The sequence below is a fragment of the Nomia melanderi genome, chromosome 1, assembly GCF_051020985.1.
Source record: "Nomia melanderi isolate GNS246 chromosome 1, iyNomMela1, whole genome shotgun sequence".
Lineage (NCBI taxonomy): Eukaryota > Metazoa > Arthropoda > Insecta > Hymenoptera > Halictidae > Nomia > Nomia melanderi.
Window position 1 is genome coordinate 38130871 of NC_134999.1, and position 25761 is coordinate 38156631.

At 50.9% G+C, this 25761-nt stretch overlaps 1 protein-coding gene across 5 annotated transcripts in view; it reads left to right on the forward strand.

Annotated features, from left to right (window-relative positions):
- The first annotated feature begins 4096 nt into the window (after nucleotides 1-4096).
- Dll (homeotic protein distal-less) overlaps nucleotides 4097-25761 on the forward strand; it is an 83746-nt gene continuing 62081 nt past the window's right edge. For 2 of the 5 annotated variants that reach the window (XM_076373213.1, XM_076373218.1), the window contains exons 1-2: nucleotides 4097-6055; nucleotides 13863-14104. In XM_076373213.1, the coding sequence (XP_076229328.1) occupies nucleotides 5557-6055; nucleotides 13863-14104 (741 nt within the window). In that variant the 5' untranslated portion in view covers nucleotides 4097-5556. The remainder of the gene's footprint in view (nucleotides 6056-13862; nucleotides 14105-25761) is intronic. The other 3 variants (XM_076373222.1, XM_076373215.1, XM_076373223.1) reach the window with 3 other exon arrangements.

Below are 25761 nucleotides of genomic sequence, written 5' to 3' on the forward strand. Positions count from 1 at the left end.
AAAAACAAGGTAAAAGGCGTGCTGATGAGGTCTCCAATTATCCGTCGATTCTTACGAGCGGCAGACGAATGCCGCGCAGGGGCGGGGGATGAACCGGGGGAGGGGGATGGATCTTTTTAAAGTAGAAAGTTCCGTGGTGCGCGGGAGGACCTATCGGCTTTAGGAAAGTTCTCTGCGGTGGCTGTCGGTCGTAGGCAGCGGCAGAGAGCAGCAACGTCGACGCGGGTTCCTCTCGTCGCCTAATTGAATGGCATTTTATTTAGCACAGTTCCCCGCACTCTGGATAGCCGCCATTTACCTCAATTACGTAATTCACCGTACACAACCGACCGCGGCAGCTACCCACCATGGGCATTGCATGGTGATGGCCATACCGATGCCGATGGTGGCGGGTAGTCGGCGGCGGCGGCGGCGGCGGTGGCGGCTGCGGCGGTGCTGGTGGTGGTGGCGGCGGTGATGGTGGTGGTCAACTGATGACACGTGTTTGCGCTACCGCCGCCGTGCAATTAGCCCCCCAATGTAATTTCGCGCTGTAAGAGCGTGCCACGCTCTTTTGGCCTAGTGCCGTACCTGAGGGCGCTCCCGTACCCCCGTATTATCAAGAGGGAAGTGATTTTCTCCCGCGGAGACGTAGAAAAATTCGATTTTAAGTACCGCACCGGCGGCGATACGCCGGTTTATTTTTGCATCCGGTTTTATCCATCGGCGGATACCATTCCACTTTGCGGCACCGGACTGGTTGTCCTCGAGACTTTGACCCACTGATAAAAATCGGCCGCGAGCGCCATCGACGATGCCCGATCTGTCGAGAAATGGACACCTTCGTTTAGATCGGGGCCAGGTGTTTTTTCGTTCGTCCTTTCTATCGGAAAAATGGGAAAGTGGTTTGTGTTTGTGGATTTTTATGGCTCTCGTTACGATCCAGTTCGGAGTTTCGTGGGATTAATCATTCAGAGTGAAAGGAGACTAACGTTGTCGACGTAGGAAGTTTGCTTCGTACGATTTGAATGAAAAAGTGACGAGTTTAGAGTCTACTGAATGTTATTCGCGTAAGGAACACTTGAAGTTGAATGTCGAGTGGAAAATGTAATGACGATTTAACGCTCGAACGAATGGTAAAGGAAGTAAGAGGATCGAAGCCGGGTTTCGATCGATTGGAGCAAAGTTAGCGGTGCAGAAGTGGACGTTGTTTATATGGAAACTAATTCCCCGTACGCTTCTATTGTCCGGCGTCGTGCAATTAATCTCACGTGGCCAGGCGACGGTATCGGGGATAAATATTCGCGTAATTGAAGTATCGAGTAGGTGTGCGCCGGCGGAACGTGATGCAATGTTAATGAACGGGGTATTATCTCGGTAACTAGTATCATTGGAGACGATACCCGTGGCCGAGCCGGTAATCGTGCTCGCCGACTGATTAGGCGTAATTATCATTCGGCCGAAGAAATGTCCTCGCGTTGGCCGGTCTCTGTCGCCAACCGTTCTGCTCCCGATTCTCTCCGTGATCCTCGCTCCCGCGTCTTTCTCTATCGCCCTCTATCTCTGCCTCGGAGGCAATCCGGGGCCTCGTTAATTAAAATCATCGTTTGTCAATTACTCGGTTGGGTAAATTTATGATCCGCCGGCTGGCTGAGCAAGGGTAAACAATGAATCCATGGAGCGGAGCGATGAAAAAATTGCCGTGGAAGACAAATAAAAAGGAAGAAGAAGTAGAGAAGAAGCAGAAGAAGAAGAAGAAAAAAAAGAGGTAACGTCAATTCTGGGAAGACGATTAGGAGCGATCAGATAAAGCGCGGTGGTAGCGGCGTCGGCGGCGGCCAGGAGCATGTCGTTTCTCAATCGTTCCGGCGACTTTCGACTTAATTAGACGTTTCTGTCGCTCTGATTTTGTCAGCTCTAATCTCGCCGCGTAAAGAGTGCCAATAATGCTCATCCGAGCTGCTGTCAAACGGTAGGTGGCACCGCGCGACGACAATGTTCGCCAGCTCGTTAAATACTTGACGACGACAAATATACCGGCCTGTTCGCGGTGTTTCTGTGATAATTTGATTTCAAGGCTGCAATATCGTGGCATTTTCCGCTGTGAAAATTTGTTCTTCGCCGTGGTATCACTGAATCTTCGTGTTTATAGATATAACGAGCGAATTATAAGATTATGGAAGCGATTCCTGCGTATCCTTGAAATTACCAAATCATTTTTATCGAATTAATTGAACACTTTCAAAGAACGGTGACTCACGGGGAATCAGCTAAGGTTAGAATATTTGCCGAACGAGATCTGATTCTTTTCCATAGCTTCGCCTGTCCACCGTGCCACACGCACAGATAGGATCAGCGAAAAGAGCTGTCGCGTTACGAAATTTCCTCGTCCCGCACATATTATTCCTTTTTTCGCCCTCGCCATGCTACCGGCTTCTATGGCCTCTCCAAGCGAAATTGGCCCGATAAAAAATTCTATTACCTATAATGCGACCTCCCGCGAGATTAGCATCTTTCAAAGAAAATTTGGGTCACAGCTCGCGTTACACCTATTCCCGGTATGCAATTTTCGATGTGCCTTTGAAACGGGCACTGGGTAGATTGAAGAGATCAGTGGGAAAGTTTGCGGGATCAAAGGCGTTTTATGGAATTTTTATGTGCTAGACTGTATTTCACGTATTTCTCGGAAAGAAGATTTCCATTAATAATGAAGAAAACAGGAGGATAAAGCTTTCTTACGTACTTCAAAGACTCGAGACGTATCGTTCGGGTTTTTTTGGAAGGCATTAAAATGTAGTTGAATACTTTCGTCACACCGTGTTTATAGTCTTGCGTGCCTTCAATATTCAGGTTTCATATTTTTTTTCGATTAATTTATGTGGTAATTATTTTAAGTGAGTCTATTGAATATTTTCTGCCAGGAAGAGTTATTCGAAGATTTATTCAAGGCTTCCATGAAAAATCATGTGAAATCCCTTTGGCGAAAAATTCCCTTCCGAAGAATGAATCCGGGGGGCATAGCCGCGACGTTGCGTGTATTTATACATGAGAACGGAAAAACGTGTCGTACGAGCTGCTCCACCTCCGTCTGCCAGCGGTCCACTCCTTTCGCGGTGGGTTAATGGGCGGAGCCAAGGACGTCGTCTGTTGTCAAACTGTCACGGCAACGTCCGAGTGTCTTTTATTAGTATGCACGTTCTTAATTCCTTATTTGTATGCAAGTGCATCGAATAAGTGGTGTTTTCTTTGAATCGTGGCCTACCAGAATAAAATCATAGCAAACCGCGGATACTTGCATTTCGGAGCTACCTCGCGCATTCCAGTACGATCTCTGTACAATTTCTGGTTTTCAACAAACGAAACCATATTTTCCAAACCAAAAAATCCTGCGAGGAGCTACTACCACCTTCAATTTCGAATCGAAGCCTGTCAAATTCTACCATTTCATATCGGATCGAAGAAAAAATGAATTCGATACGGACCAGAGCATCAACGATAAATTTCCCATGGAAAATGCACATGCAGAAAATCGCTGAAACCATCGCGACTCGTTCCGAAATCAAATGAAACCGTCGAAACGACTTCCCACAGCGGAATCCACTCGCGTTCCAGATGTCACCGAGTCCTCAACCCTCAATTCCCGTGGAATCGGCGGTCGATAGAGGAGAGCGGGCAGTTACGACGGTGGGCGAAACTGCGCTCCATGCATACAAGCAACCCGGAGCGTGGTCTCCGAGTATCTTCCCGAGCCTTATACCCCCGACGGAGTCTGTCGGGAGTAGTGGCGGCTAGGTGCGCGCACGACGAACGAAAAGGGACCGGCGGACAGGTAGAAGAGAACACCTCCGCGTACGACGTTTTGCCCCGAGGGCGTCGGGCTCTGGAAGGCGTGGCCAATTACGAGCCCCACCCACGCGGCCACCATAATGGCCTCCGCGTAGCCAACGGTTTCGCTTGACGTCATGGTCGCGTGGTGGGAGAGCGGCGGCAGGGCCAATCGGTTGGCGCGGTAACGGGCGCTCGGGGCGTGGCCGTGAGTGGCGCCACCGCGGCGACTTTCGGAAACCGTGCACCGGGCTCCGGGGAGAGGCTCCGGCTTCATTATGTATCATTATACCGGTCCGCGCCGCGCGGTGTGCACTGCAGTTACTGGGCCAGGCGCGCGTGTGTGCTTTTCTCTCTTCTTCGTCCGTGATCGTCGTCGTCGTCTCGTCCTTCCTCCTCTTCTTCTCCTCCTCCTTCTTCTTCTTCTTCTTCTCCTTCTTCTTCTTCTTCTTCTGCTTCTTCTTCTTCTTCTTCTTCTTCTTCTGCTGCTACTACAACAACTACAACAACTACTATACTACTACTACTACCTCTTCTCGTTCTTCTTCTTCCACCCTACGCTGAGCTGTATCGGCGTGCATCGTCGCGGCCGTTTTCGTCGGCAGCACGTCGCGCGACACGATGCCACACGGCGAATAATCATCCGCCGTGTTACCCGCGTGGAAAACGCATTTGCTGGCTGGCCGAGCGAGCGAGCGTGTATGTGTGCGCGCGCGCGCACGCCCCGGTGTCATCATCACGGCGACGTACAATTAAATCACGGCCGGAGCGGTTCGCGCGAGTGTACTACCTACCCGTCAAACGGAGAGCAGTGGGGTCGACAGATTACCGGTTCCCGTCGGAGAAGCTGGACCGACAACACCCGTGGTCGCATCCGGGACCCGCCGTTGAACCGCCGATGCGGTTTCCGGTTCACCGTGTCCGGGATTTATTTTCGGTCAGTGCCGCGCTCCTAATCGTTAGTGCCTGCCGGGATCGTCGTCGGTCAGACACGCGCGCGCGCTACGCGGTGCGCTCAACGGGCACGACGGACACGTTTTCCCGGGACCCAGTAGAGTGAACAACACGGAACCGTCGCGCGAGTGAAACGATCCAGTATGTGGTTGGACACTTCGCGGCCCGACGCGGAACGCTTCGCTGCGATCGGATCGATCGCGAGCTGACGCGCGCGACGCGGACGGCGACCAGGCGTCTGAATCTACTTTGTGCCTGACTCTCCGAGTGCTCCGTGGATCGAGGGATCCCGTCTGTGGTGAAGTGGTTACATAGTGACGATACTCTGACAGCCAAACTCGAACGAACTTCGTGGAATAGTGAAGCTACGCAAAGGTGGCCGTTTGCTCAGTGACAATCTCCAGTTTCTCCGTTTACACCGCCGTGTAACAGTGAAGTATACGGAACCCCGCTTAACCGGTGACAGTGGACAGAACGAACGCGAACTATCATCCGTGCGATCGATGCGTCTATCAGCCACCTAACCGATATCATCGTCCAACAGAGTCGACGTTCATTGGTGAAGCTTAGCAAGTCTTAGGCACCAAGATTCGTGCGCCGTACTGTGTTCGCGCGTCGGCGGCGGCGACGACGTCGTCGGCGAGTTTGTCCGCGAGAACCGTGGGCTGTGGCGGCGGCATCGACGTCGCGACTAAGGTGGAGCGTCCGGGCAGCACGACGACGCTCAACTTCACGGACCTGGGGAGCCCATTCGGGGCGGGCGACCCCTGTCCGTCTAGCACCCCGACCCCGAATAGCATGTCGGGAGGCGGCGGGCCATCCGGCGGCGGTGGTGGCGGCGGTGGCGGCGGAGCGACCGCGGCTGGTGCTGGCTCCGACATGGAGCAGCATCTTCATCACACCGGGCTCGGCTCGGTGACCCCTGGCCCGCCGGGCGGCAACGGCGGCGACAGCACCGCGTCCAGCACACCCGTCTCACAGAGCGGCAAATCCGCTTTCATCGAGCTGCAACACAACAATCTTTACAATCCGGCCAGCCTGCGTGGCGGCTACCCCGGCGGGCACAACGTGCCCGGTGCCCATCAGTTCTCGCACCAGGTCGGCGCGCTCGGACATCAAACCTCCGGCCCCGGCAGCGGGAACCAGCAACACGCTGACGCGGGATTCCCCAGTCCTAGGTCCGCGCTAGCCGGATATCCGTTCGCGCCCATGCACCAGCACAACGCCTACGGATATCACCTGGGATCGTACGCGCCCCAATGCCCCTCGCCGCCCAAGGACGGTGAGTACCCCAACTGTATGTATTCGCAGACATTTTTTATTACTACTACTTAGTGGATAGAGATTGGCTGCCGCGTTCACTGCTACGGACTGATCTGTGGACAGACGGTGGAACAGAATCGTGTGTCGGATCATTGGGAATCGTCTCTGTTTAACTTTGCTACGGAAGACGTCGGAAACGCTAGAGTCTGTGGCAGTTAACGCGTCGAGCCTGAGTTCGCTCGTGGAATCACCTGATCGGAGGCAGCTTTTCTTTGGGGAGTCAGTTTCGGAGTGTGTCGAGAGGATCGATGTTTGACGGTTCTCGAGGGGTATGGAGTACGGTTTGTGCTCTGGAGATTCATGCGCGAATGGATGCTGTGTTCGGGTGATTTCACGGGACACGGAGCCGTTCGAGAGCACACGGGATAGACCGCCGGATCGCGATGGGTTTCGTTCCGGGTACTTAGACGTGTCTTTTCGGAGGATGCTGGAGGGGTCTGCGGCTATTCAACGTGTGCTCTTCGGGTATAAGTTAGAGATAAGTGTGTAGAACGAGGATGCCATCGTGCCAGATGATAGGCAGGATGGAGTAGAGTGGGTTTATCGTGGATGCTTCGGAAACGGTGAAAACTAGAAGCTGCATAGTTGATGAAAATTGTCGAACAAAACCCACCACGCGTACAGCGCTAAACTTAAACCGAATGTCGAGAAATGTCAACTACACCGAAACGAGTAGCTAAACATCGTGCAGTGTACACAGAGCCAAGGTGGATCGGTTTCCAATTCGTTAGGATGTCCCGTCGGGAGCGATTGGTCACAGCGAGGCGCCAAATCGCGGTCGTAAACCAGTATGCTGATTCCGGCGCGGCGAGAAGTGTAGCGCTCTGACGAAAAAAGGAACGAAAACGGAAGAAGGGAATCTAGAGTAGCAGGTAGCGGTCGGTCGTCGGCCCGCCGCCGCGCGCGTCGTGCGGGCACAATAACGCCGGCCACCGGAATAAGATATACGACTAGGAAAGAGAATCCTCTTGGGACCCGAAAAAGTCCCGCAAAGCAGCCTAACGAACGAAACAAAAAGGCCCGCTGGGCTGAATGGGAATAGTCGCGGGACACCGTGCGGCGGAGAGCGGCGCTCCTGGATATTTCAGACCGCCGCTGCGGAATACGCAACTGTTCTTTCCTCCCGCCGGGGCCTCCTCCTCTTTTTCTGCCGCTCTGTCGCCCATCTGGAATCGCATTAGCGCGGACTCGATCGCGATTTTTCTGCGGTGCGTGAAATCGCCAGTCAGCTAATTGCGTTTCTCGTTAACCGGACACTTCTGTTTTGCGCTGGCCGCTTCCTGGTCGGCAATGAAGATCATCGAAGTTCCGTGGGAGGATCGCGGCCGTTCGATTAGAATATCGCTTGATTCCTGATTACAATTCTCATTCTTCTTACTCGTTTTTGCCACATTTCGAGAATGGCCGGTGTGTCTTTCGTTGCTCTTCTTGCCATGTTTCCTGGCCAACGGGTGACTTCGTTAATAAGAAATGGGGAATTTGTTGTCTGCTCGCTTGTCGTACTAGGTTGAACGTTATAGTCCGTTGTCGCGCGAGAGGAAGAAAGAAGTTTGAAAGAAAGCTGCTAAGATAATTGACAGCCAGCTGGATTTGTATTGGTTTTTGTCGGCTAAGCTGTGTTGGATATAGATCTCTTTTTTCTGTTCTTCGAAGGTGATTAAAGGAATGTGATTTTTTAGGGCGGATGAATCGGTTTGTTTTTAATTTGTTTTCCATTCTTCGGAGCAGATTTCTTGCGTCAGATTTTCAGAGGGTGATTTTGATTATTAAGTGGAAAGCGATTGGAAAAGTTCGATAATTTTATCGCGGAGGCACGGATGATAGATCTGGGTAGACTCCGACCGCCATTTTGCATAGCACGATACGTCAATTCGTCTTCGCTCGTTTCAAGCCGTGCCTACACGTGGCTTGTGATGAAAAAATTACCGAGTTTACGGGCTAAACGAATTACTACGCATCTGCGCCTAAGTTTTAGCTCCGCATTAACTTGTTAAGTGAAGAATATGAGTCAGCTCGTCCTTTGCCAACGTCGGCGTTCCTTCTAGCTCACTTCTCGACTTTGATTGTGTTATAATATTGTAACGCCGATGTAAATTGCATATTCAGCGCAGCGTAAGATACTTTAATTCCCATCTGTTCGCCTCTAAGATGCATTTATTTACTACAAAATCGTTCTCCATTGTTCCCTAAAACGAACAGCACATAAATAAACGTATTAATAATAATCGTGTGAATCCAGTGGATAAAAATATTCCTCGAACAGGAAGGAACCGATTGATTCTAAACGCGAAAGAGAAGAAAATAATTCTACAATGAAACTCTCGACTGCACGCGCAGAATTAGCGAGTCCATTTGACTGCAAACTTTCCAAACCAAAATACAAAGTGAGGTCCAACCGTGCAATTACGCGGCTCGCGAAAATTTCTAATAACAGTGGATACACAACTGCCCCGTCGACGGCCGAAGGAAGAAATTAAAGCGACGCGCGGGGCGACGCATTGAACTTAAAACGTAGCGTTGCGTCGGGGAATGCCGGGGAAGAAATTCAGCGCGGAAGGGTTGAAACAGTAATTGGAAGAGTTCCATCGTACCGGCGATTACGTCCATCGTCAAGCTTTTTGTCCCCCGCGCGACTAACGAATTCAAAACTGTCGACGGAAGAATCCTCGCGGGAAACCTTCGGAGAACATAATAAGATTCGTCCTTGGTTCAGCCGGCGACAGTCCGGAACCCTTCACCAACCCCTAGCCGCGCACGTAAATTAATAATAACCGGTGTTCTTCTCCCTTTCCACCTGCTCCCCGTGTCCGGCGGCGTTCCTTACATTATGAAAAGCACGATGACGCTGCGAGCCACCCCCTCGCGCGTTTGAAACCGCAAGCGCATCGGTTATAGGTAATCTCGAGGCTTGTCGAAAATTGCTAGGAAGCGAATAATTCCCGGATGAGCCGGGAACGAAGAGAAATAGGAGAAAAGAAAAGGGTTCATCCCCTAGATACTCTCCGAATGGTTTCCTGTCGCCGCGAATCATCGAACGGTCGCTCGCCGCTCGCCGCTCGCCGCTCGCCGCGCGCGTGTGTGCCCGGCAATTTCCATCTATTTTATTTTCTGTTTAATTTTTCATTTCGCTCTTCTTATTCCACCCGTCCGCTGTTTCCAGCGGGGCACGCTGCTCGATGCGGATTGTTCGAAAAGTTACGAATACGCGCGAGCATCGGGGGTATAATACGAGTGATTGTGCCTAGCACGCGCGCCCGCTACGTGGAAGGGTTGCGATCATAATGATCGTGCTTTTTTCTTCCTCCCCGGTGCGTTCGAGGAAAGAGGCCGCGCGCGCTGGCAGATTATAGGTCATTTTCTCTCGTTAGGATAACAATTTCTTCGTGCTCGGTTTTCATAAACCATTAGACGGGCTCCGCGACGCGCAAGAACGTCCCCGCGGGAACCGGATTAGTTAGAAAATTTCGCTCGAGGGGATCCCGGGTGAAACGGCGACATTGTGTCGTAACAACCGAACCGATTCTGTCTTCTGCCCGTGCGAAATGCGATTAAGTCCGTCAATCGCCGGGTGATGCGACGCGCTGTCGACGCTCGTTCGTGATTCGCCGCGTTTTTAGGTCAAGCGGACTTTGTCGCGCGATTTCGTGATGTTTTGGACGGGGGAACTTTATTTCTCGAGTGTTCATTGATTAATGGGAACGTTGGCATCGTGCGAAGGTGTTGCATACGAGTAATACGAATTTTGATGTAGCTCATTGAAATTAGGCAATTTTCGAACGAGAAAACCAGTGATCCTAGAACGTTACAGGGGATAATGCGAGATTATCAATTTTAACCGGTACACGACTACGTTTTAATTATTGCTTTCTTCGTACGCGTGTCCGACAGAGAAAATATTTATTTGTTCAATCTTCACGGGTTCAGGAATATTGGATAGGATCTACTGATGCACACTTTGAAGTCGGCGTCGATACAACTGTGTTTAAACGCGCGAGAACACACGGAAGTGATAGCGGACACGAGATTCGTCGGAACTAATTCAAGTTTATCTCGCCTCGATCGTGGTACCGTCAATAATTAATTCTTACACGGAGACTGGTTTGTTCGCGCGACACGTCGCGAGAGGCCGACAAACGCGAGACACGTCCACGGCTGTCCCGTGCATAACGTTCGCCGTTCCTCGGTGACGGCGTACACACTGATCGCCGCGATTGGATTAATTAAATAATAAATATCGTTTTGGAATCACGATCGGGCTAATTACCAAGGAGCACGCTATTGTTTGTGCATCCTCCGCGCGGGCATCGGCACCCGACGCCCGTTCGTTCGTGACTTTGCAGGTCTCGCGACGCGCATGAAGGACGATCTTCTCGAAACGGCACAATTTAAGGCTACTTACTTTACGAAGTTCGCCAAGAAACGTCCAAAACGTAATCAAGGGAAGAAACTTCAACCTACGATTATCCCGTTGAGAAATTAATTCAAATGTCCATTAAGTTTCGCAAGAAGCATCAACTGGAATACCGATATCTTCAACGAATAGCCATTTAAAATCTGCAGCTGCAATCGAATTACAGTTATCCGCAACAAAGATGGCCAATGTTAATAATGAGCACCAGATGCTATCTCCTCATTGAATTATCAGAAGATTGAAACAGAGTATCAGAGTAGATTGCAAGAGTATCAAGGAGGACGCGCCGGATCTCTCGTCGGACGTGCAGCGATGTTGCAACGGTGCACCAGTCGCATGAAGTATCCGCTATCAACTCCCAATCTCCATCGTTCGGACAAATGAACCAGCCATTAACATCGCCGAGCCGAATCCTCGTTACCCCGGTCGACGGTCCAGCCTTCCGCGGGGACTCATCCGGCAAAGCTCGGACCAGAATCCAATTAGCGGGGCTACCTTGTACTTCTACCGAGTTCTACATTAGTCACCGACCTGCCAGCTAACCAGCGGCCAAATTAATCCGGAACGGCTCAAAGACAATGCCGGTCCTCCGGGCAGCCCGGCCGGGGTGATGGATTAGGTATTAAACGGTTGTTTTCACAAGGATTAGGAACACCGACCTGGGACCGCCGGGGAACCTCGACGGGAGGCTGGACCGAGGGATGATGGCGGCGACGATGATGGACTCCTTCAGCCGGCTACGAGGATTTACACGGAAGTCGTGTTTTCTCCGGCGCAGATACATCCGCAGATACCGTGCTCCGCTGCCACTCAACCGGATCCTGGGAATTCGTCCGTCCCCCGGCTGACAATGAGAAAAGTAGGGTTCGAACAGCCGTCACGCGAACTGCGCTGCGTTACGATTGCTACCGATCATCGGCGATAAACCGTTCGGCTAGTTGTTCGTTTTTATTTTGAGATCACGCTTCATTGGGACGTGTTGCAGGGGTTGCATCGTCGAAGTTTGATACGTTGACTTTCAACATTGAGATTGATTCTCGGCAATAATCGCGAATCGAATGTAATTTAGACGATCGTTGAATCCCATGCGTGAAGGTTCGACGATTCTCAAGTGACATTCGAGGTTCTCGAAGGCGAAGTATATCTGCGACAGAAAATAATGAGTCTTCTAAAAAGCAAACCTCTCGTCCTTCATTCGGACGTAGTCGGGGAACAAAGAGTTTCCTTTCGATCAAAGGACTATTAATTGCGAAGTTGCACATCATGGCGCGCGAGTTCCAGCGTCCGGAGATGTGGGTCGTGAAATTGCTACCTCTAGGCCCGATTATTCCCTGGAAGCAATTGAATCGATCCGGAACACGCGCGACCGGGAGGACAGACCGCGCTGCAGAAAAAGGAGCCGGGAACGCACCGTCTTTCGCAAATGACCCGTGTGAATTACAGTAAAGTAGTAGTTTCACGCGGCGGAGCAGTTTTCAGCGGCCGCTTTGCATACTGTTGCTGCGCTAACGACTATAACCTTTCGCGGCGCTCGGCCGCCTCTAGAAAAATGTATCGTGAAACGCGCGGCGTCGGCTTCCAACGGTGATTTTTTCCCCTCTCGGTCAGGTTTTATGCACCACTGTCGCCCGCCGTCGTTGCATCAGAGGCCATGATTAGCCGGCTCGAGTCTTCGTGATCGATGCGAGTCGTAAATACATTGTGATCCGTGATAAGACGGCAATTCGCGTCGATCCTACGCGACATGATTCGCCGTAGTCCGCTTCTGATTCGCTGTTTTGTAACTATGTTTCATAATTCGCGGTCTCCGATGCCTATACGCGAGTTCCCTCTTGCGATCACCTTCCCGCGATCAACGAGAAGCGCCCGACTCGCGTCCCGTTCTCGTATGCGACTCGTTCAAAGCGCAATTTCCTCTTTATGCAATACTCGGAATTATAGAGGAGCCCATCCACCATGCTTTTTCGAACTGCGCCCAATGGTATTACGGTTTTCGAACGACGATAAACAAACAGCGACGCGCTTGGACGTTTATCACGTCCGGCTGACAGGAAACATGGTCGCGCGACAAAACGCAGGAACAATGTCTGCCTAATCGCCGAAGCTAATGTATTCGATGATACCGTTCCCTGCGAACAGCTGAAATCGTTGCATTCAATGTAAACGTACCTATCGCGCGTAGAACGGACTAGTTTGCTGCCCCAGTCCCATAGAAATTCTCAATATTTCACTATTCCCGTGAAATCTTCTACATCTTTTCATTCTCGACACTTTACTCCTTTCTTCGCATCTCTGTTCGAAGTATCTTCAACTTCGGTCCTCTCGAAATTCGAGAAAACTCCTGCTATTCCACATTCGGACGGATGTCTTCTCTATTCCAACACCCTCGCGCGAAATATTCGCTATCAGCTTTCGACGAATCTTAAACGACATCGTCTCGGAAGCATGCAATTCGAATTTCCACGTCTTAAATGAAAATTCTCCGTGCGCGATCGATCTTTGGAACTCGTTGACCCACGGGTCACAGCCGTCCACGCCCCCGGGGCACTGGTGACACGAGTAGCAATAAATCATGAGAATCATACCGTGTATGCGCGTATGCATGTCCGGTCAGCTCACCATAAATTACGTTAATTAATAGTCACGCTTATTATCACACAGGGAAAGGTACCGCGGTGGCGGAGGCAGTCCGGTGTTACGTTACGCGGATAATTCTGAGTTTCGTCGTCGACATCTCACTCGTCTCGTGCCTCGGTCGGCCCTCCCCCGCGGCCCGGTTTGTCGCGGCTGCCAACCCCCATGTCGATTTATGGTGGATTTTCTCGCGTTTCCTTGAAAATAACAACTCGGCCGACCGACGGATAAAATGACAAGGCAGCCTGTTTGGATTTCTAAATGACTGTGTTACGTTCAAGGATTCACACCGCGGCGCATTACGCTACATTGTAATTAGGGTATAAACATAATGGCGCGATCGTAACCGACGATAGCGTCGCCGGCTGGCACGATGGCATCCATTTAGTCGGCTAAGTAATTATTTTAACATTAATTTATAACAATTCCTTCTTCTTTTTGTACGTTGTTAATTAATTACACCGTGGTTAACGCTTCGATATTGTTCGCCCCGATGGCTATCGCGAGGCTGCAGGCGGATTAACGGTCGTTTAGCGTCGGACGTTGCTACCGAAACTTTTCTTACCGTAATTTCATACTTTATCGTCTGTAGAATTCACCGGTCTCGTCGGTTTCTGCACTTTCCACGGAGTTCTCCTTTATCGTTCCGTTCCACTGCGAAGACGGCCAGGTTTCAGTTGAATTTCTCTTTAGTTCGTACGCCACCGGTGACGAGGACTCTGAAAGTTGATGTTAGGGTGGTGCATGTTCGCAGACCTCTCGCCGTTGGGCGACAAGAGCGGCAGCCTCGTCGACGAGCTCGGCGGCGGCGGCGGCGGCTCCTTGAGGAACGGCAAAGGCAAGAAGATGAGGAAACCGCGGACGATCTACAGCAGCCTGCAGTTGCAACAGCTCAACAGGCGGTTCCAGAGGACGCAGTACCTCGCGCTACCAGAGAGAGCGGAGCTAGCGGCGAGCCTTGGACTGACGCAGACGCAGGTAAGTTCTTTTTTATCCGCGCGACCGGGAATATTTTACTTCTTACGGTACGTCCATCGACGGATCGGACAGACGTGATCCAGCAAATCTGACGTACGGATACATTTGACACTATATTTTCATCTGGACACAATGCAACACACCGTGAACATCTTCGAGAACCATCAACGGAGAGCTGTCCGTCCGCGGATCACTTAAGAGCGACGCGGTTTACATAGATATTCTTCGCAGAGTTAATTCTCAATTAAAATGCAGTAAAAATCTCAACACTGTAGCATTCCAAAGAAAGCGCGAGTGGTACGCTCAACGTCTACCTTGAAAATGTACGTGATACAATCATCTGTACTGAAGCGACTTTATTGGACTTCAGAATCCTTCGTAGTTCCCTTGTATAACTGACAAATAGACGATTATCACCCTCTGTAGTAAATTTCATTCGCTCTTACTATAGCATAAGTTTAACCTGACTCCCTTACAAATACACGATACAGCTGTTCAGATTTTCAAGAGCAAAATTAAAGATTATAAAATGGTCTCCTAGGTGCGACCAAGATTGACCGTTTCCACTAGAAATATTCCTAAGTTGTTCGTCGAAAGTTCACAATGTCTCGCCCTCACCCCTTGGCGACCGCGAGTGATATCCTGTTGCGCGTTCTAGCCCGGCGTAACAGGAGCCTCGACGGACAGCATCTGTCAGTATTATCGGCACAAATGACTTTACTAAATCACCGATCCGCCACGCCCTGGACATCGGGGATAGGGTTGCGGCAGTGTCCAGTGCGCCACGATAGGGAGAAACGCGGCTAACGAGACGATCATAAATATTCCCCGGTATCGGAGGTTTTTCAGCTTTCCGCGTGGACAGCGGGAGACTTTCCGCTAATTATCCGGAGCTGGTTTCCAATTAACGATTTATTAGGACGAGCGCTCGGTCGCGCGCGCGCGCGAGCGAACGAGCGCGGACGGGGAACCGTGGTCAAAAGCTAATTGGGGCTGGCCTTCTCAGGGCCATGAATTTCTCGCGGATAGTCCCACGGTTTCCAATTAACGATTTATTAGACTGTAATCGTGGCTGGAAGCTAATTGGGACGAGCCTCTCGCGGGTCGTCCCGTGTGTTGCCGATTTATCGGGAGACCTGGGAGCCGAATTACCAATTAGAATAATTCCCTCGACTATTCGCGCTCGCGAATATGTTTGCTTAACGCATCTGAACGCTCGTTTGTTCGTGGATTCGTGAAACCAATGGATTTCACTGCGAACGAATCTTTATAGGATCGAATGATTTTCTAAATCGAATTAGTGTGATAATAATATATTCGCAATTATCGAGGAAATTGACAAATTTCGAAATTGTACTTCAATTGTGTACTGTAGGGAATCACCGAAGTCTCTCGAGATTATTAAATATTACTTGAACAAGATCAGTCTTTGTAGCGATAGGAAGACCCACGAATTGAATCCACGAAGATAACGCGCGGATTTATCAGTGGTAACCCAGATACCCGTTTGAAAGCGGACATCAGGAGACATAATACGTCGTTATTTTGCAAACAACCTGACGCGCTGCCGCGATTACTCATCAGGCTGCGTCGCGCTCGATTCCCTCCATTAGGGGAGAGAGGGGGCCAACTCCCGCGGTGCTCAGGCTAATGAAATTATCCGGTCCGGGACCCCCTGCGACGACATCAACGAGCTACGACAGCCAGTTATCCCGTGATTACGCGATACGCAGTTGCGTATCACGGCGCGCGTACCTATGAGAAAACCTTTAGCCTTTTGACGTGTTCGGGATAGGGGTCGCGCGCGACTAAATCAATCTTCTGCATTCTTTCGTTCGTTCTTCCTCGCCGTTTCGCTACGTTTTTATCGGCGGATGAATCAGAGTTAATGGCGGAACACTTGACAGTCCCCCTCGATTTTATTACTTTGTCACTACACAGCGGGGAAAGATAATTAACAATTACGAGGCATTCTTCTGCATTCGAGATGCATTTCCAACGGTATCGAAAAACCAACAGAGAAATTCTTTTCGCTGGAAACTCATCGAACCAAAGGAAACTCTACGCGGTTACTACTTTATTATTCCCATGAAATCGAGAGAACCAGAAACATAGACTCCGAAATAGATTCTCAAATCCGACGTCTATCCCCCGTGATAGCTATCAGGGGGTAGTTCCTGTAGGAAGTCGAGAAATCAACTTCCCAAGCTGGTTTTTGCGGTTCGCCGGGATCTGGTAGCACGACTGGTCGCGGCAGTAAAGCTCGCGGCCAGCGTCGCGTCTCAGCAGGGTGCAGCGTGCATAATCTGTAATCGGCCAATCAAGGCGTCCGAGCAAGCGCCTGTGCCTGCACTGTTGGCCCAGCTACCGTCGCATCGGGTTTCTTGTCATCGCCAGGCAACATGGCGCCCCGAGCCTTCACTCTCTTCCATCTTCCCTCGGTCTCCTCCTTCTCCTCTTCTTCCCGTTCCTCCGTCATCTCTCCTCTCTCTCGCCCTCTGCCTCTCGCGCGATGCAGTTTCCCTCCCTCCTCGTTCAACTTCGCCGGTGAAAACGGCGAAGAAGATGGAAGCGAAGCGGAAAGAAAGGGACAAGCTCGCTCGCGCGCGATGAGAAGCTAGAAAGAGCGAGCGAAACGCTCGGGGAATAGAAGCCAGAAAGAGGGAGAAAGCGCAGAAGGGAACGGTAGAGAGGTAGAGGATCGAGGGAAGTGAGGCCACGCATCTCTTTTTCTTCAGGGCTTCAATTTGAGGACGTGGTAGCTTATAGCGTTCGTGCCGCCGCTGTACGCGAACAAGGGAACAGAGAGAGAGAGAGACAGAGAAAGAGAGAGAGAGAGAGAGAGAGAGTGAGAGAGAAAGCCGAGCGACGGGAGGTAGGACGGCCAGGGAGGATCGGGGGGAGGCAAGAAAGACAGGGCGTACTTGTACACGCGAGCCCCGCACACCGTTCCGGCACTCGCACGTACACGTATAGGGGATAGTCGACGTAGACGCGGGCCCCGGCATAGGTGTACCAGCTACACCGGGCTCTCCGTCTGCGTTCCTGCCACGTAGGTACCTTGGGCGTGGTGGTTCCTTTTTCTTCGTCTTCGCCCGACCGATCTCTCCTCATTGGCCCCGGGAATGCCAACGCGTCGAAACGAGATTCGAAAGTCGCGCAGGAGGGAAGCTGCACACGCGAAGTGAATCCGAAATCCGAGACCCGCGAACTCGCGAGCCTGAACCACGCGGATACCAACGGGGGTAACAGGCGAGGGATCCGGGTGGATGCCTGCGAGTTCCCCAATATTTAGGTACCTCCACGATTTTCCACGTGATACGTCGGTGAACGGGATTTTGCGACTAGGTTGTTCATATCGATCTTGAGTTTGAACCGTGGCATTTTGAATTTATGAATTTGGCGGAAGGAGAGTTTGATATTTCGAAATTTGCGATGGAGAACTTTGAGCTTTTGAATTTTGAGGTTTAGCGGAGGGAGAATTGAATTTTGGAAGTAGGAAAGCATGGAAGTTTGAGAAATTGTAGAAGAAATATCTGGTAGCGACTTTATAGGTATCCAAAGATATTAAGAATCAGTCGATTCGATTCTATCCCGAGACGTGGGTCCCGGAAATTTCAGGAACCGGCACACCCCTAGATCCCAGGCTTGTCGGAAGAAAGCCCGAGACTGGATCCCGGTTTATTTATTATTGAAACAGCAGCGGGAAGAAAGCACCGCCAACCTGTCCCCCGCTGGTTGAACGATCGAACCGGGAACCCCACCCCGTCCCTCTCCACTTGTGCACCATCGATCAGTTCTCGCTCGTACGGCCCGGGAATAAGATAATACTGTCACTCAAAGGGCAACGTGTAACGCGATCGATCCGACCGAGCGACGCCTTTCTCTCTCCCTCCCTCTCTCTCTCTCTCTCTCTCTCTCTCTCTCTTCTCTCTCTCCGTTTCTCCGGAACCTATCGTTTCATCCGCATTCTGCGATGCCCGCGAATCGACTCGAAGAATTTCAAGCCGGGCCCTGTCCCGAGTTTTGCGGGTTCCGCCGATCGATCGGGCAACCCCCTTCGCGACGCGTCCGCGTGCCTGGTTCGAGGGTTGCTCTATTGTTCCTTGCCGCTCGCGGTTCGTTTAACTTCGAACGAAGTGCACTTTTGATGCCATTGTGCGTCGCACGACTCCGATTCTCGTGCTCGGGACTCCATGGAATGCGGATGGCTTTTACTCCTCGCCAGTTTTCCGCTCACGGTTTAGTGGCACTCGAAGGATTAATTGTTTGGCAATTTATTTAGCGAGGTAAATAGCCGATTAACTTGAATAAGATTAAGGGAACGTTTTCGTTTACGATCGAGTCTTTGATTGGCTCCTTTGAAACTGAAAACGGTTGGAGCGCGTTGCACGGAGGATCCAGAGCCGCGAGCTCGATCCAAGATGGCGTAGCTACCCGAGAAACGTGATCCCAGCTAGTTTGCCTTTTTCTTTGACGCTGACGCCGATTCCGAGAATCACCAGTTAGCTCGGTTTCCTCCCCGGACTGCGAAATAACGCGTTCTAAGCGGTTCCCCGTCGCGATTTTCGTTTTTCACCGTTCCCGGTAAGGTCTTCCACGTTCACGCGTGAGAGTACCACGGCGTACAGCAGCGCGTGCACGGCCCGTTTTAACACGCACTCATGCATGGATGATAGTTATCTGCGCGTTAATCTGAGGCCGGCGTTTTCGCGATGACGACGCTCAGCTTTTCCGTGGATCGGGACACGATCCATCGCGTGCCTCATCGGCGAGACCTTGATCGCGATTCCTGCGTGATACCAGCTACTTATTAGTCGCGTTCCGCAGCACCGGCGAAGATGTTTCGATAAAAACGTAGAAAAGTATTTCCCGAAGACAATGCTTTTTTCTCGTCCCTCCTTCCGCCGCGCCGGGTCGTGCCCCGCCGTTACTCGCCGTGGGTTTTGACGTCAACGGAGACCTCGATGGAACGTCAAGGCTCCGACATCGAGACCTCGAAAGTTTGACCTTTCATCCTGGCTGAAAGCTGGCAAAACTCTGTTTGACTTACGTGTTATCGCTTTATCATCCACCGAAATAACTACATCATTGTAGCCGATAGTAGTGGTCTCTACGTACACTTTAATAATCGTAGTATTAACAGTATTATAATTCATTAAATTACTACAATTGATCGAGAGTACTCTAACACTCGGCTAAGCAATAAGGAGCATTCCTCGAAGCATACATTTAAACGCTAACCTCTCCGATTGTAACTTGTAATTGAAATCCATTAATTTTTCACGCGCACGGAGAACCTGCGCTGAATTCTTGCACATTAAACCGTGACGCGACATGTAACCAGTGGAAAAGAGTTGGCAAAAAATGTTCTCGCTCGGACACACTGTTTCCCGTTTCCCCGGCAACGCTACGTAACACCGGATCACTTGCGAAACTGCGTGATGGCAGACGTCGAACAACCATGCGTACCTGGTCCCCACCCCCCGCCCCTGTATCTGCACCTTTCCCTCGCCTTCCGCTCATTTATCCGCGTCCATTTATCTGCCTATCACTAGCGTCTCTCGGCGCGCATGCCGCCGCTGCTACCTCGGAGTCCTGCACCGGATAGCCGAGCGGTTTCTCACTGTAGCAACAATGACTCCTTTAATTAATGATTCGTTGTACCCACCCGGCCGGGAATGTATCATCCTTCCAGCCGATTGTTTATTCGCGAGCGTTATTTCGCGTTTCCCGAAGCGGGAAAGGTACACAGGCGTTCGCGAGGGTGTGAATTTCTGGTTCGACCGACGCTTTGTCCGCGCGGACACCACCCTGTTGATCTTATCGGATCGGAGCCGGAGTCTAGTGGTGGTAGTTTTGTAGGTTAGATGCATTAGATACTGGGCCCGGTCATGGAACAATGGCTCGAATATAATTGATGATTCCGGCGGACCGTGTATGAATCATTTGGTGAACGCTGCTCGTGGTTGGGCTAGGCGAGCGACGCGTGAAAGTGGTGTGCCTAGGGAATGTCATTCGCATTGTTCCGACTGCTAGCTTTGTCTCTCCGTACTGGCGACTCGATCATGGCGACGAGCACTTAACGAATTGCTTGCCAACAGCGAGTCGTTTCTGCTTTGTTCGAACGCGATTTCGGCGGTGCTTCGATCGTTCAGCGTTTCCTCGGTAAACTCGGGCAACCGCGGAATTCCCGAAGGAAAAGTTGTAAGATAATTACCGAAACTAACAGGACATCAACTACAAATCGACAGAAAATGCTGAGTCCTCTCTCAGCACCGCGCTTCATTCTTCATAGGCCACATGCTCTCCATATTCAATTCTATCCTTATTGCTCCAAGATCGTAATTCTCAAGTGAATCAATCATCACAATCTTGTCAAAGTCCTTTCCACAATGAAAATCACGTAACTAAGTCTATTCCACTGCACCAGATTGATAAAGCACCGATCGTTAGCAGTCCTGGCAACAGGATCTCGAGCACAGAGTCCACAGGGACGTTCCATCATCCAGAAAGCGTCCAAATGACGTTCGATAATCCCAGTCTAGACGTTTCGCATCAAAGCAGTATCGAAGTGTACTCGATACGGAACATCGTTCCGCGATACCGCCCGAGTAGACCGATTAGCTGAGTTCTTTTCCCGGTTCTCTCCACCCTGCGCCTCCCTTTGATCGTGCTGGTTTTGCTGTTCGTTAGCCGGCAGGTCCCGAGCCAACTAACCGGCGTCGAGGTAGCTTATCACTGTGTTATCTCATCAGCGCGTCGCGTGGTTCTTGCGTGTCAAGATAGGGATGTGTCCAACCGGCGAGCAGTTCGAGTCTTGTCTCCCCGCGGATCCCAGAACGATTCGTGTAATACTCTCAGCGCGTTTATCGATACGGGCAATAAAACTAATAGAAGTTCGAGCGACTCGTCTACTATCGGCTCATATCTGTCCACCGGATACAAATGGGAAAGTTTCGAGGCACGCGAGCCACGCCACGGCTTATTATTCCGTGGACGTTCGTGCGCGCCCACGCGGCCGCGTCCTTGCGTATTTTCGTACGCGATCGCGATCCTCGTAAATCCTGCACGATATTATTTAATTCAATTTTTCTGTGACGGAATTCTGCCTCGTTAGAACTGTCTAAAATGGGACAGGAGGGTTATTTTTAGGTTGCGTTAGGTCGATCACTGGCTAATCTTGTGTTGTTCTTAGTAGGGGGTGAATAACGTTTCAGAGGCTGAGTGTCTTTCGAATTACTAGAAATATTAGAACACGGTCGAATTTTGATTGTCCGAGAAACTGTGAGCATTGAAAAGTTTCTGAAATTGTATTTGCGAATACTTCGCGATCTTCATAAGCAAGATCGTATCGAAACGTCTGAGCGAGGATCAAGTTCAATTGAAACTTCACCGTAACAAGTTTACTGGGTTATCTTGAATCACTTAGCAGCATCGCGGAGAGCCTCCGCATCTCGTTAGGAGGCTTTAATGCAGGACATCCGATGACGCGAAGATAAAACTTTCCCTCAGATTCGACGAGAGTTGTCGTGCACGATGCAACGCGCCGGAGGATTGATGTTTCCGTTGTCTAATGGCCTGCGTTGTCGCTATAATCATACGTCTTCGGGTTCAATGTGTACTTTCCTTCACCTAGATACAGCGTCGCCTGTACTCGATCAACGTTCGACATGAATATTTTGTTAGAACACACGAGTCTATATTTTCAGCGAACCGTTTCTTCGCCAGCCTTGACATGGTAACACCTGGACGCCGAAATAGTATCGTTTCCATTCGAAATGCATTCGTCGCATTAACGAAAATACAGGATTCGCGAAACTCATCGATTAAACCGGACACTGGCGAGCGTCCCCTGATAATTTATAGAGCTCGACGGAAATTATTTCGACTCGTTTCGCGTGCAGCCTCGATCCACGGGTCTCGCCGCGTATTATCAGTCACTTTCGTTCGACGTCCTCGTTAATATTTGACGCGTTCGCTTCGCCATTTTTTTGCGATCACCGCGGAAACCTATTTAGCTGTTCGCCGATAAAAACGTGAATCCAGTAATACTAGTTTTTCACCGCGCTACGAAACTTGCATCGAGTACAGTGTTTCGCCTGCCATTTCACGCGTGTCATACACGCTCGACGTAATTATGTCGCGTACGCCGCCTAGGCCGCCGGGTTCCCCGGCGATGAAAAATACTCGGGCAATTAATAGTGTGCAATGAATCGAAGAATGAAACCTCCTGGAAAACACCGTCGATTCCTATTTCGCGGTGGACTCGCGGTATCCTTGAAATAATTGGTCAGTTTTTACCCCGTCACCCGCTGTTTTACAGAACCATCGGACTTTTATCAATCATTCTCCTTGTCCGACTCTGTGTACGGACCGCCGTCGGCGGTTTTTTCGTATCAGCCGAGAGCAAATTGCATACAATTATTTAAATCAGTCCCCGATAGGGATCGCGTCCGACTCGAAGGAGTATTCGATCGTCGATGTTATGGATTTCGCGGTTACACCTGCCTTCTCGTGGATCTAGGCGCTCGTTGCTTTGTAATTGAACGCGATACGGTATACGATCTGTATCCCCTAATAGACTGGAGGACACGTAATTATCGATTTCGTCCTCTGTACCGAAAACAGTTGCACTCGAACCCTTTACCATCCGAGAATCTCTCCCTTCATCGTTCCAAAAGCACCAACGCAATTAAACTCAAAGTAAAATTGAATCTTCAAACCGTCCGCGCGTAAAACGACAGACTGAAAACTGAAATTGCACCTTGAAACTTCCCCGAGCATCGGCGCAGATGAAGGTATCCTCGTTAAAAGAAAAGAAAGGTAGCAAAGGCATCATATTTACTCGAATCCTCTCGAAAAAGCGGAACGTCATAATAGACTCGGAATTATTTCTGTCCCCCGTAATGCGGCGGCGGGATACAATTATTCCAATTTCATCGGGACACGTACGAATCAGACCGAGGCGTGTCTCACCTCTCGTTACACCGTTTCCGAGAACAGATCCTCGGGGTTGTTCGGCAGCCTCGTGAATATCGTGCAAAAAGGAGCCTCCGCTGGACGCGGATCGACTCGGAGAAATCATGGAGTACACGCCACGTGAGAACCAATAAAAAAAAGCCCCCTCGCGCGCCCTTGTCCCCTCCCCCCCCCCCCCCTCTCTTTTACGTCCACCTCCTCGTCCTCCCGACGCTGGTTCCCCACCCACCCCGTCCATAAATGTTCCACAGTGGCCCGACGTGGCGCCCCCTTATCCCAGCCCGACACGGTGGCGGTGTTTTCGCGTCGTTCTGCCGCGAGGAATCGCGGGCTGCGGCCGCGGTGTGCGTTTCTGCAAACATCGAACTCGTCTGCTGGTAATTATTGGTATTTGAGGCACTGTGGGAGGTCCCGCGAGGCACGCCACGGCTCTTTCGATGCACGTACATGCACGAGCCGCTGCGTGAAAATAATTATCGGCCTTCTCCGCTTCTTCAAGAGCCCGGCGAACGCGGAGCCGAGCGAAAGAGAGACCGAGGCGCGAGGGGGATGGCCGGACGGTGGGGGTAGACATCCTTCGATAAAGGAGAGACAAGCTGCTCGCACCTCTTTCTTTCTCTCTCTCTCTCTCTCTTTCTCTTTTTCTCTGGCTCACACTCTTCCCCCCGGTACACTTTTTTTCCTCCATTTTCCTTTCTCCCGTTTGGAAAACCGAGCGCGTCCCGTTCTTTTTTCTCCCCGCGAGCGCGCGTCGCGCTTTGAATGCATTGTAAGACGTTTTTTGCAATTAGAGAATTCACGTCGGAGCTTTTTCCAGGTGTGTCGGTTAATTTACAGGCGACGGAGGATTAAGGTCGGCGAAAAAGTTAGTTAGACTGGGAATTAATTCGTTTTTAGAGCGAACGATAATGCGCGTTTCCGTTTAATTGACGGGGGCTGAACTGATCGATAGGCTTCTTCGGGAAATTAGCGGACGTAACGCGGTATCCGTGATTTTCTTGCGAGCGGAACACCGATGTTCGCTCGTTTACGTTTGAACGCGTCGATCGGCGATCGACGGCCAATTACGATAATAATGACGATAGTTTATGATCCCGTGTGTCGAGATAAGGCGCGGGGATCGCTCGCGAAGAAAGTAGCTGCCGCGAGTTGCAACTCAGAGACGAATTTCCCGGAAATGAGAGAAACATCCAGGAAAAAGGAGAAGGCAGGAGAGCAGACTTTTGAAATGCTCTAGATCACAGCTGATGATTAATTGCCAGGAAAAAGACTCTGTCTTCGGAGAAGAGAAAGGTATAGATGCTTCTTCTGCGCTTCCACGTCGATCTCTCCGATCTACAACTCGCTACAAGGTCCAAATTACGGATAAACACCGATTAATATCCCGCGCAATCAGCCAAATGAATTAGGTTCAAGGAAGTTGGCCCACTATCGCGTCCACCGACAATTAGACCGTAGACTTTTATTGAAATTCAAGTTCGTAGAAACGACCGTTTACCGAGAGACTCTCCTTTGCGAAGAACTGCTGTCGACGCAATAGAATCTTGGGAACTTTGCAAAACATTCTAGAAGCAACTACTCGACAAGAAACTTAGTTCCCTCGCGAAGGACTCCAGCGACCGTAATAGAATCTCGGGAACGTTAGAAAATACCCGGGCACTGTTTACCTCGTTTACTCGTACACGCTGACCGGTGCAAAGTCGGCGATTTATTTCCGGAGAGCTCGAAGGCGAAACGAGATCGAATCACGCGAAAATCGGCGCGGAACCGGGAACAACCGATTCCGCCGGGTTCAAAGTAAGAATCCGGCCGCGGCGGGCGCAGCAAACGGAGTCCCTCGGGTAGAGAACCACGGCGGAGTCGAGAAGAATTCGCGCAAAACAGGCTCGAGGGGTTTCGACCGGCAGAAGCGCGCCCTCTCCGTTCCTCCCTCGTGCGAGGAATCCCTGCGCCGAGCCGGGAACGAAAGCCTCTCCTCCCGTTCCCCGCCTTCTTCGAAGATCTTTCAGGAAGATCACCGGCGGCGCAATGCGTTTCGTTTGTGGCGCGCGCGCGGGCGCTCGCTCGCGCTTGCACCTGACCAACTTTATGGCAACGGGCACGGTATCGCAAGCCGAGGATGATCCGCGTTTGCCATATAGTTCGGACAGCCGCGGAGAGGAAGACGGAGTGAAAGGCAGAAAGAAAGAGGGCTAAAGAAGGGACTGCTGGTAAGTTGGAGCACACACAGCGTACGCGATGCCAACGGCAGCGATGGTGTTGGTGGACGCTCGAGAAAGCAAAGGATAGCTACACCGCGTGGTAGGAATGGGTCAGCTATAGCGAGGTTAGGCTACATACACGCGCTCAGCCGTACACACACATACACACACACACACATACATTATTTCAATGTTGGCAGTAATGCCTGTTATTAAGCGATGATAATGATTGGTATTATCGCGGGTTGGGAGCAGGACTGGTAGCAGCGGATATAAATCATCCTTACTTCCTTCTTGCTGGCAGTGGCCTGGGCTCCGCGAGAGCTCACCTCCATGCCAAGAAGCTGTAAATAACCCGGCGAGTTGCAGCGGCGTTGCTTGCCGCCAGGAGGTAAAGGAAAGGCTTCCTCCGTCGAGTGCGGCGTGTGTTGGTGAATCGGTCTTAGATAGGTCGTAGTTAGACCAGCGCTCTCT